The following is a 12034-nucleotide window of genomic DNA, read 5'->3' on the forward strand; positions in this document are numbered from 1 at the left end:
TGAAGTTGACTCTGAAGCTCCTCCATCATACTCCCCTGAAGTTGACCCTGAAGCTCCTCCATCATCCTCCCCTGAAGTTGACCCTGAAGCTCCTCCATCATCCTCCCCTGAAGTTGACCCTGAAGCTCCTCCACCATCCTCCCCTGAAGTTGACTCTGAAGCTCCTCCATCATCCTCCCCTGAAGCTGACCCGGGTACCGCAGTGGAGAGTGACCAGCCATGGTGTTCAAGTGCAAGGAAACACCTTTTTTGACCTGCTCCAAACACCTCTCTGACACTCCGGGGCACCCCTGCGTGACACCTATGCCCAATGGTCAACCCTCACCAGCAGGGGACTGCCGGGGCTCGGTGGGGTGAGCCAGCGGGCCGGCCCCTCGCCCAGCCCCGTGCGGCCATAGGGGCCTGGCCACCCTGCTGCTGGTGGCCGGACTCTGCCTGCTGGTGGCCAGCAGTGCCCCGGCTCCGTGCCCGGTGGCACAGCAAACCTGGCCTGTCCCACTGAGTGACACAGACGGCACCAGTGATGCACCTGCACATATTTACATGGGGTGGAATGTATTCCCATCGCTTTTTAAAGGAGTTTATAGATCAACATGTTCACATAAGACCAAATACTTTTAATATATTTATAACTGTTTTATAAAGCTTTGAAAAAACTCACAATAGCACATTGTTTTACTTTAATGCTTTACGGTACTATCAGTTTAAAATCACAATCAGCACTTAAGTTATAGTCAATCCGGCAAACAAGAGACAAAAAAAAAATTACAAGAGTTAAGAACTGACTGATACATCCTTTATCTTTTCTTTTTAACTAATGCATAAGTGCAGAATAAGATAAGATACTCTAGTTTAAATATCTTGTTTTACAATATACATTTTGTTCTAATTACGCAACAGTAAATCCCATGCTTCACATAGAAAAGCAATCCACAACATTAAGAAAAAAATTTACAATTTATGAAACAAAGTAAATAAATATTAGTATTACAGAATCAGAGCTGTACATAAAAGCTGTTCAGTTTTAATCATATAAAAATATGTTTTAGTGCAACCTCACATATATTGATGCTGTTTTGCTTTACATCATTTAGATCCAAGTGTCCAAAAAAGGAAAGAAATTACATTTATTACAAAGCAGATACACAAATTCTAAAATATGTACAAATTACTGCTAAAAAAATGCTTATAAGAATATAAGCAAAGTAAAGAAAAGGCACAAACATCTGTACAATTTAAAAGTACCAGACCCAATAAGAATTTCAAATTTAGTTTTGGTCAGGCTCAAGATGACTTGTTATTTTATCTAATTCTTTTGATATAACAAAAGTATATATAATAGCAAACTACTGTAACTTAGAACAGGCATGCTGTAAAGTTGAATACTTCTATCTCTAGAAAAAAAAAAAAAAAAAAAAAAAAAAAAAAAAAGGGGGGGGAAAAAATTTTTTTTTTTTTTTTCAACATTTTTTTCTGTTTATTGTTCTAGGCAAATAGCTGAGCTAAGAATACAGTAGGATAGTTCAAAAAAAAAAAAAAAAAAAAAAAAAAAAAGAAAAGGTGGGGTAAAATGTATGGGTGAAAGTCTCCATGCATCTCAGATCAATGTGGCTTGCTCTTCTCGGATGACGGATCTTTTCTTTCCTGTGTGCTTGATGGGGGCTCGCTCCTGCTGTGAAAGCCCAACTGCCGGACGTCCACAAAGCTCTTGCTGTAAAAGGTGGGATGGGCTAACGCAGTCTGTGATGTACCAAAACTGTCCTGTTCACCACCGTGCAAGTCAGGATGGGTGGCTGAGGCACAGGTCTGGCCCGGCTCAGATCCACTAAAGTGTTTAATGCTAAAATGTGCACTTTCTAAAGGTTTCTGGGGAGGCTCGGAGGGCCTCTGCAGCTGCTCCGCCCCGTGCAGAACGGCTTCTTCTGTGGCGATTCGCAGAGAGGCTATGGCTTTTGTACAAGTCTGTATGTTCTCCTCCTGCTCCCTCTCGGTCGCTACCACGCTCTCCTCCGACGTGCTCTGCGCCAGCAGCAGCAGCGGAGAGGACGGGGCGCTGGGGGGAGCGGCGGGGTGCAAGCTGTGCGGAGAGGTACGCTTCTCGTGGTGCTTGGAGACGCCGTACGGTTCTTTCGTAAGGATTTCCCCCGTCCCTCTTGGCTTCTCCTCGGAGCCCTCCCTCTGCAGGGCCAGAGCGGACGGAGGATGTAAACCTGAAAGGGCCACCGGTACTGAATGGACCATCTGGATCCCCCCGATGGGCATCATGGGGATGGGCGCTCGGATCTGCTGCTGGGAGTGTAGGGGAAGGTGGCTGAAGACGTAGTCGCTCGGACCTTCGGGGAACGGGCTAGACCCACGGTGCTCCACACCTCCTTTTTCTCCATATACGTTGAAGTAAGGCCCCTGAGACAACCCCCTTCTCTGTAACCAGAAGAAAAAAAGAGACACAAAAAGAAACGTCAGCGCTGCTACTAGCGAAATTCTTGCCCGGCTGCCAAACCACCTATCTGTTTTCCTGTCTAACACAACCTCCCGTTCCGCGCAGCACCTTTCACGCAGATGGATCCCAAAGCATTTGGAAAACTCCGCTAATTGCTTCTCCAAACAACATGGGAGGTTTTGCTTAGCTCAGCCCTACAGGGCTCATGCCTCTGAGGTGAAAGGCAGCAGCCAGTTGAGAGTGTTCAGCAACACAATGCAGCAATTTAGGTCAGGAAGTGAAGAGTATTATATTCAACTGAAACTGCGGAGAGAATTTGGGGTAGAGTTTCATTCCCCAGGAGAAATTTGGCCAGGAGATCCCTCTTGCCCTCTCTTTTGGCGAACTGTGCAATCTGTGCTGGTATTGGCACTCCACGCTGGGTATCAAGACTTTGCTGAAAGCTCCTGCTCTGGAGCCCCAGAGAAGGCACTTGCTCCTCCTACCCTCCACCACGAGCTTTACCCAACCCTTGATGAAAGGGGACGGGTATTTCCATGGAAGTTCAAGTGCCTCCGTGCAATGAAAACCCAAATTTTTATAGTCATTAAGACAATGGAGCATCACTTTGGCCTATCTGAAGTGTACACAATAAATAATAACAAAAGCACAGGCATTAGCTGTGAGTGAAAGTGATGATTCTGTCACGGGGAGGCTCACCCACTCATAATGGGATTGAGAAGAATGGGGGATTTTGTAACGGCTAATAAAAACCAATCTCGCAATATTGACATTTTCAGTGCCTTCCCATTAGCTCCTGCCTTGGAAGAATGAATAGCTCCATCTCCACTCAGTATTAAATATGCCCCGGGCTTTTGGGTTTCTCTTTTTTTCATTCTTAACTTTCAAAATTTGTTTTCCATCTGATGATTAAGTATCATTTATTGCTGACCAGAGGAATAACGATGACAGAAGCGCAGGATGACATTTTCATAATTGTGTGTGGGATTTGGCCACACAACTCTCGGGGACTCCCACAGGAAATTAAATGAACAAAAATGTTCATCTCGGCTCTGCAAATTGACCAAACACCTATCAATTGCCCCAGAGCTGTAGTGCTACCGCAAGCCTTGGTGTGGCAGCCCGAGGGCTGCGCTCTGAAATGCCAATGCATTAAAGAGGCAGCACTTCACTGCTGGGAAATCCTAGCTCTCAAGGCATTAAGCAACCTCTTGATCCCATCCCAGAGAACTGGTTTAGGGGGCAATTAAAGATTCAGTTTCTGTGCTACCCAGGGGCTCAATCTCACTGTGCTCAGATGCTTTGTCCTGTTCGATATAAATCAACGCCGAGACAGGAAGGGTGACCCATAATCATCAGACTCAAACTTAAGAGATGTTATTATTCAGTGACTTATCTATGTTGGGAATTTTCCTATTCAGAAAGTGAGACACGAGTCTCATAAAAGAGAAACTGTCATAAGAAAGCACAGTGACAGCACGTTACACCGCTGAATGGGGAAAAAATTACAGAATAAATTGCAGTTGCCAAGCCACAAGACACAGTTCACCTATCCTGTCAGTCCTTCCTATCGCTAACCTCACCTCTGCACAGCTGCTTGCCCCCCTTTTTTTTTCCATCTTTGGTCTGTCAACCCGTTTCTCAGTCATACTCTCCTCTTGGCTGTTTCCTAAGCCATGACATTTATCACTATTGCATCTGATGTGAACTTGGGCTAAGGGAAATAGAGCAAAAGCAACCAAAAAAAAAGGAGTAAAAACCAAAAAAAAAAAGGAGTAAAACTCATCGAAGACCAAACCTAGTCACACACAAACCTCTAATTGAGAAAGACATGGGTTTCATGTTGTACCCTGCCACAGTTTCCAAAGGGAATAGAGCAGCAGTCTGTCCTTGTCGGATAGAGGTGGATAACATGATAGAAACTGCTACATGCTTCCAGATCAGCACTATCATCCAATATATGTCTCATGTGCATAATTTTTACATAGACAGTGACAGCGTGTGCATGTCCACTGGATGCCTTCCAAGCCTGGGTGAGCGCATATCGGATTATCTTCCTCTAGCTCTGGCAGATAAGTTTGGAAACAGCCAACATAAGTGGTTCCAGGCATTAAAAATTGTTCATACCTCTTTCCCTGATTTTATTTCCTTTACCAATACCTAGTGGTTTCATATCTACAGGCAGACACATGTATGCACACTCACGGGGAAAGACTGAATATTAGAAGAGCTGTGTTAACAAACACCATGAAAATCCAAATACTTTACTCTGTTGACAGAGCAAGTATTGTATTCCACCACCGAGCACCATGCAGAAAAGTCACAGTATGTTGTTGCAGTGCAGTCAGAATGGGTTCCTGCCAGTGCAGTGAGATGAGCTCCCCTCCTTGCCAGGTGCTGGGAATCCAGTTAATTTCCTATTAATTCTCATTTGTTGCAGTTTAGCATATTTATCTCCAGCTCCAGGTGATATTTCCCAAGCAATAATATTCTGAAGGAGCTTCTCACAAAACTCTATGGCCCGGTGATAAAGCCGGACCGCCACACCACACCCCTGAGCAAAGCCATATCCAGCTTCACAGGTCCCCCAGAATGTCTCAGGGATGAGATAGGGTTTACCCTGTGTCTGGAACATCACCCAAAATGGGCTGGGAGGGATTAAGAGGAAGATCTCATTTCAAAGCCAAGCACCCTTCACAGACATCCTCCTGACAGCCTCAGACCGCAGATCTCAAAAAGATGGCGGGTGGGAAACAAAGTAAAGTACTTGAGGCTTTTTAAAGTTAAAAACCAGAAAGTGTTGAACTCTAGTGTGAAATTCAATAGCAGAGCTTATTACTGATGTGCTTTCTAAAAGACATGATGCTTAATAAAATAATAAAATAAATCTGGGTGCACTTCAGTTTCAGGATCCACTCGACTTGGGGTCCTGCTGAGAACGCACCACAGCAGCCCCCAAAGCACCAGTGGTGTATTGGGGAAACTATTTACAGTCTACCTGGACTTCAAAAGTTTTATGCTGGCTTTCTGTACAGCAATGCATTTCACTCAAGATGATAAAGTACTGAGTGCTTGGGAAGGGATTCAATATCCATACGTCTCGGATGATCAAAGGAGTTTAAGTCCTATCGACTTTCAAGTGGGTACAGAGGTGCATAACTCCCTTCGGCCCTTCTGGATATATCAAGACAGGCTTCAGACTTCGAAATGAATGAGAGGTGCAACAAAACAGCAACACAAGCAAAATCCACTACCTCCTACAAGCTAAAACAGTTGTTAGGGTCAAGTTTGTACCACTCACGGCAAGATATATTCATGGTCTCACTGTATCTAGCCCTGGGACTAGGGCTGGTCTCACTATATCTAGCCCTGGAAGAAGAGGAAAAAGTTCTGGGCCACCCCAGGAGGTAGCAGGGTGCAGGAGAAGTGGGGACAGCCAGGAACAGAGTGAAAATCTTGCTCCTGGATCCCACATTCACAGTGTAGGTGAGGTTGTGGGGTTGTGGGGGAAGGTTGCTTTGGACTATGTGGTCTCTTCTTGCTCACTTGGATGCTCACTCACAGTTTAAGTCCACTTGCTGCACTCCCAGTGCACATTTTCTGGTTTAATTTCATCTGAAAACAATCCAGGTCACTTACTCCAAGACCGCTCTGCAATGTGAGTCAAAGCACAATAAATGTGACACCAGAGACATATGCCTGATCCAAACTAAAACGCTAACAGAGATGCACTCAAGGGGCACAAAAGCAGCCTTCCCATCTCTCCTCTTCTCTCAGGACTGGCATAAAACGACTGGGGAGAAGAATCAGAGCCCTTCAATAACAGCATCAGCCTCCTCAGAAAGGACAGAGACCTCTGGTATTCACTGGAGAGAAGATCCCAAATGCATTTAGAGAGCAATGTGCATCTGTCATTAAAGATGGCCATTTGACTTGCCAAAGCCAAATGTGCACCAGCATCAACCAAAGCCTGAGGCTACTTTGGAGAGAGTATCCTGTGGCAAGAGTGTATCCTGTTATTAACTTCCAAAGAAAAAAAAAAAAAAAGGTATGTTCTTCTGTATTTTTGTGCAGTCTACAAAAATAGTTACTTTCCCCATGCTCTCTTCCACTTCCTAAAGAAATAATTTCAATTGCTTTCTATGTGGTGCTTCCAACGCCAGAGCACTTTACAAGCTCTTTGCACAGGACCACCAGAGTGCATGAACATTCAAGGTGGGGGGGAAAGCACAACAGGAAGGGGAACTAGACCAAAGAGACTAGAGCCAACACATCAATTTCAGTGGAGAAGAAAGAAAACTGGCCTCTTGTGGGAAATGCAGGCAGCAGAAGCACAAAACCACTCTTATTCCTACGTGGACTGGCAACGCAATGCAGCTCTGAAAGAGGAAGCAGGATTGTAAACTGGCATCTGCATCACTGATGCAGTTGCTAATCATGTTCTGATTTGCTGGATTTCACTTCTCTGAAAGTGAAAAACAGCCTTTATTCCTTTTTCTTCTCTGACAGCTTTCATTTATAGCAAGTTCAGGTGTTATTTGCCTTCCCACACACTGAGTAAAATAACTTGTGTTTCACCTAAACCCAACTACTGTTTGGCTAAAGTAATGTCTTCCCAAAAGGCATCAAGAGGTGGGGAATTCATCTTTCCTTCCTTGCAGTCATTTTTTGAGATGTGCAATCATCCTCACTTGTCACTTCCTCATTTAAATTTGCCTGGGTTTTTCACTGCCACATGCCTGATCCTACCTCAAAAATAAGATAAGTGTTAAAAGCCCATCTGGCATGGTGGACTTTCCAAAAGAAGGAGCTAAGGGTGTTAAAAGAGCCCTCATAATGTGCTAAACGCCTTGCTCGAAGGTGTGCATAACACACAAGGCAAGCATTACAGCAAGAACTGTCAGATGGCCAAGGGTGACTGCTACATACCCTTTTGCCAGCATCATCACGCATCCAAAATCTCTACTACGGGATGCCAGTGGAAGCGTCTCATGGGGGACATTAGGGACTGGGGGTCCTTGCACAATGTCAGCTGTTAGGGTCTCATAGAATCCTTTCCATTTGATACTAAGGTATCACGACTGTTAAACTGGTTGCTCTCCTTGTGCTTCCTTACTTTGCCAGTAGAACTGTTGGCCAGATTTGGATCCTCTCTCAGCTACGCAGTGATGGCCCCTATGAGGGTGCAGCTGGGTTTCACTAGTTGGTGAACTAGTGGACCAACCACTAGTTGGTTCCTCAAGAACCAGCTTAGTCAGCCACCCCCCTCCACTGCTTCCCCCAACAACTTACCAGGGCATGGGGCCACAATAATCACAACTGTTAAACTGGTTGCTCTCCTTGTGCTTCCTTACTTTGCCAGTAGAACTGTTGGCCAGATTTGGATCCTCTCTCAGCTACGCAGTGATGGCCCCTATGAGGGTGCAGCTGGGTTTCACTAGTTGGTGAACTAGTGGACCAACCACTAGTTGGTTCCTCAAGATCCAACTTAGTCAGCCACCCCCTTCCACTGCTTCCCCCAACAACTTACCAGGGCATGGGGCCACGTCTAAGACATGGGAGAATTACCTGCAATGCTCTCCTACATACATGGCCGCTCACATTGCAGCTTTCCCTTATCCCCCTGAAAAGCTGGGAAGCCACTTTTGGATCTACCAGGCTGGTGGCATCTCGGCTCTGTTCAGTCCATCCCTACTTCAGCCACCTTTGCCCAGCTGCATCCCTCACTCCATTCCCAGGCGCAGGTAGCACATCAGCCTGGCTCCACAGAGAAAGTCACCCCAGAGCTCCGGAAATGCTGATTTTATGAGCTTAGGGTTCAATTCCTCTCCTCTACAGAGAACACAGCGAGGGAAGCATACAAAATAAAAGTAATAAATAAAATAAAAAAGTCCCTTAACTCTAAAGAGCAAATTCATTTGTGAAGGCAGTGCTTTGCAAATGCTAGAGCCTGTCAAAAGTGCCAAATGGGCAGTTTCTGAGAGCTGGTTTACCGAAAGGGAACAGCACAGACAGCAGCTGTGCAAGTTTTGCATATTTCCATTTCCACCCAGACGGTTGCATCCCTGCCGAAACGGCCAGTCGCCATGGCACTTTCTGCAGGGCAGACAGCTGCCCGCTCCTGTCACACCATAGCATCCTTTAAACTCCAGCCACAGGTCCTGATTTCGATGGGCACCCTGCTTTTCTGAGACATTCCATTTATTTTAGCGTTTTTATGCCATTGAACCCTACTTCAGCGATGGGCACCGTACTGCAGTGTGAGGGCCTTAAGCCCTGATCTGGAATGTAAAAGGTTTTACAGTGCAGAAACAAGCCTCACACGCCACCTAAGCTTCCTGGGACATTTTAAAATAATAGAATATATATAAAAAATAACTATAATAAAGACGGGGGCAGTTAATGTAAGCCAGTCTAATTTCATTGAAGTTCATGGAGCTACTCAGGCTTGTACCAAGTGAAGATTTGACCCTTAGGGTGACTCTCCTGCATCTAACTGGGTGGTCCTGCTTTAGCAGGGGAGTTGGACTAGATGATATCTATAGTCCCTTCCAACTCTAAAAATTCAGTGAAATTCAGTGAAACTGAATCAACGTCCCATCTTGGTCCCTGTCTATTCCAAATGTATTTGTTCCAGGACTTGCCGTCAAGGCTCAAAGCTTAGGCCTTCTTCTTCTACAAATCTGTAAAATTTTTTAAAATCCTATGCACAGATTAGGTAAGAACACTGTTTTTTTTGACAACGGGAGTGAAAATATTCTTTCATACTTACTGAATGCCCCACTGGAATAGATTCAGACTGTAAATATTGACCCATGGACAACGCTGGATTATGGTATAAGCCCCTCCGGGGAGATGCTGCTCTAACGGAGGCCATGTATCTCCTCTCTCGCCTGGGAGACAAATCTCTTCGAACAGACGTGTCTTTCCCTGGTGACATGGGTCTCCTGGGCGATAGGTGACGTCTTGGTGACACGTCCCGTCTTGGCGATAACTCTCTCCTCAGCACAGACTCCTTCCGTGGGGAAAGGTGCCTCATGGGTGAAATATCTCTTCGGGGTGACAGATGCCTTCTGGGTGACAAATCCCCTTTTGGCATTAAATACCTCTTTGGTGAGTTATCTCTATAGGGTGAAGAATCGTAGCTGGGTGACGACTGTCGACTGGAAGGTGAGAGGTCCCTTGGAGACGAACTGGGGTCTAACGAAAGCGCGTAATCCTCATCCATGCAACTAGGTATGTCCAACCGGTCTTTATCGGGCTCTGAATCGGTACTCTTGCTCTGGAAAAACCTCTGATATTCTGTCATCTGTGTGTCTTCACAGGAGTCGCTCGATGTTATAAGCTGAGTAACCTGAATGCTAGGTAAGGTGACCAAGTAACTGATGAGGGAGGAGTGTCCCACGGAAAGGGAGCCTTCAGGGGAAGCCCCCTGTGATGCCCCAGCCGAGTTCACCGACAGGGAGGAGAACCGAGGGGGCTGCGGGCTGGTGCTTCTTGATCTGGTTTTTGGTGTCGAGTCTCCCTGAGTATCATCAAAATCATCCTCATCCTCATCGTCGTCGTCGTTATCGTCGCCATCCTCACCGTCCGACTCCTCCGCGTCAGAAAACTGGTGCTCTGCTGACAGGCCTGCCAAGTTGCTGCTCTTCTCTGCCTCCTGCTGCATGTCCTCCATGTTTTCTGAAACAGCCATGGCAAGTCAAAATAGTGAGCCAAAATCCCACCTCTTAACGCCTTCCACCACGTTCGTTCCCCACCCAGCACACCATTGCCCATCAATGGATGCTCTTCATCTGGGATGGCTGCGTAAGGCCATTCTTCACAGCCTCAAACAGCAATTTTTCATAGTAATACCTTAAAGTTCTATCCTTGAAAGGAAGTATAAAAAGCAAATCCACCCCACCTTGCAATTTCGCTAAACGTTGCCATCTCTCACATCTAAATGGAAAAGATGGGGAACTTTGTATGAGACAGGGGACAACAGGTCATTCTTTTATTTCTAGCTCCTCCCCATGAATCTTAATAAAAAATGTAACTCAGACAAATGGATCGGATTTATTTTTTATACTTCCTGTTTATTAAAAAAGATGCCTCTTAATTAAAAAATGCCCCAAATACTCTTAATACATTTTCCCATGCCAGCCACTGTGCTAAAGTGCAATGAGTCATTTGCATACTCCAGAGGCCATTCCAACTAAATTAAATCATTCTGGCATACCTGCTTCTTCTGTTTCAGCATCATCTACGGATGTCATTGATACTCCAAGCTCCAGGCATTTTTTCATGTGTGCTTTAGACTTCATATGTTTTGTCAGATTTCCTATGGATCAGAGATTAATCTAATTAACGGACAACAGCAAAGATCACTCTCCAAGTCAGGTTTTGGTGTACCTTAAATCCATTATCCTGCAGATGGGGGTTTTAGTTTTAAGAAAACCAGAACAGACAGGGCTGACTCATCCAGCCCATTGCCCTCAGAGCCTGTTTTAATGAGTGGGTTTTTATATCTTCCAAATGAAAAAAAAATATTATTTCAAAAAAAATTAAACCCAGGGCCTGAGAGGTATATAGGCATCTCTCCAATTTTCCACATGACATTTAGGCACCCCAGTGAGCTAAAAAACTCACTTTTGGATATTATCTATCCCTGGGCTCAGTGTTCGTGACATGCACTGACTGCTTGGACATCAAAGTCAGTCCAATGCTCACCAGCCATTCATGGCTCTCACTCCTCGTTTCCCAGCAGTACTTTCAAGCTAAAGGCTCTCCCCTGATCTTCACATGTAGGTTCCAAATGTTCATTGTGTTTCATGCATTTTGAAGCAAAAGTACCCCACCAAAAAAGACATTTATGGGAGACTTCTCTATGCAAGTTTACCACCTAGCTGCAATCTCTGATCTGAAAGGAGATGTACTTGCAGCATTCACCTGGGATGTGGGAAATCCAAGTTCAGCTCCCTGCTTTGGAGTACGGATCTGAACCAGACACAGCAGGGATTTGAAATCAGATCTCCCATTCCCCTGAGGGAGCAAGCTAACACTAGACTATTGACTTTCTGGAGTGCCTGTCTTGGTCTGTTTTTTCACAGATAAGAAAACTGGGTTGAGGCTGGCCCCAAGAGACTTTTTATGGCGAAGAATCTTGAGCACAAAGCATAAGCTGGGGAAATGAGAATATCACTCTAATCCATTAACCACTTCAATCACATTTACTACACCCAACAGGGAAAGCAGAGCACAAGCAAACCCAACCCACTACCAAGACATGGTGCTTCTTAGCTCAAGGAAAGCACTCTGTGAATGTACCTAAGCTGCTTTTGGGAGTCCAACCAGCATCTCCAGATGGTGCCTGTGGCATACGCAACCTGGAGGCAGGAACATCGTACCACTCTGTTGGATAGTGGAGCTGTGCTTAGAAGCTCACAAGCCAGGTTCTTCCTCTGACTTGCAGGGCCATCTAGTTCAAATAATTCCCTTCTCAAAAAGGGAATTTTCTTATTGTGCCTGTGCGCTGCATGACAAGTCTAACCTGGTCACTGATGCCTCTGGATGGCTAAATGCTCGGGGTGTACACTGAAAACCTAAGTACCT

General features: G+C 45.4%; 1 protein-coding gene across 1 annotated transcript; it reads right to left on the reverse strand.

The window, feature by feature from the left end:
- Positions 1-1560: 1560 nt before the first annotated feature.
- Positions 1561-10797, reverse strand: LOC106886536 (transcription factor HIVEP2-like). The gene is made up of 3 exons (XM_014939559.1): positions 10662-10797; positions 9213-10123; positions 1561-2421 (listed from the first exon to the last, which is right to left on the reverse strand). The coding sequence occupies exons 1-3, from the start codon at positions 10744-10746 to the stop codon at positions 1603-1605; spliced, it is 1815 nt and encodes a 604-aa protein (XP_014795045.1). The 5' UTR covers positions 10747-10797; the 3' UTR covers positions 1561-1602.
- Positions 10798-12034: the final 1237 nt, after the last annotated feature.

Source organism: Calidris pugnax, unplaced genomic scaffold (genome assembly GCF_001431845.1).
Source record: "Calidris pugnax isolate Ruff unplaced genomic scaffold, ASM143184v1 scaffold57, whole genome shotgun sequence".
Taxonomy (NCBI): domain Eukaryota; kingdom Metazoa; phylum Chordata; class Aves; order Charadriiformes; family Scolopacidae; genus Calidris; species Calidris pugnax.

Excerpts from the sequence above, each read along its gene's own strand:
- LOC106886536 (XM_014939559.1), bottom strand. The coding sequence starts at position 10,746 with ATGAAGTCTAAAGCACACATGAAAAAATGCCTGGAGCTTGGAGTATCA. Across the intron at positions 10,124-10,661 it reads TGCTGAAACAGAAGAAGCAG|AAAACATGGAGGACATGCAG; the intron begins GTATGCCAGAAT and ends TGGCTGTTTCAG. Across the intron at positions 2,422-9,212 it reads CTATTCCAGTGGGGCATTCA|AGAAGGGGGTTGTCTCAGGG; the intron begins GTAAGTATGAAA and ends TTCTGGTTACAG.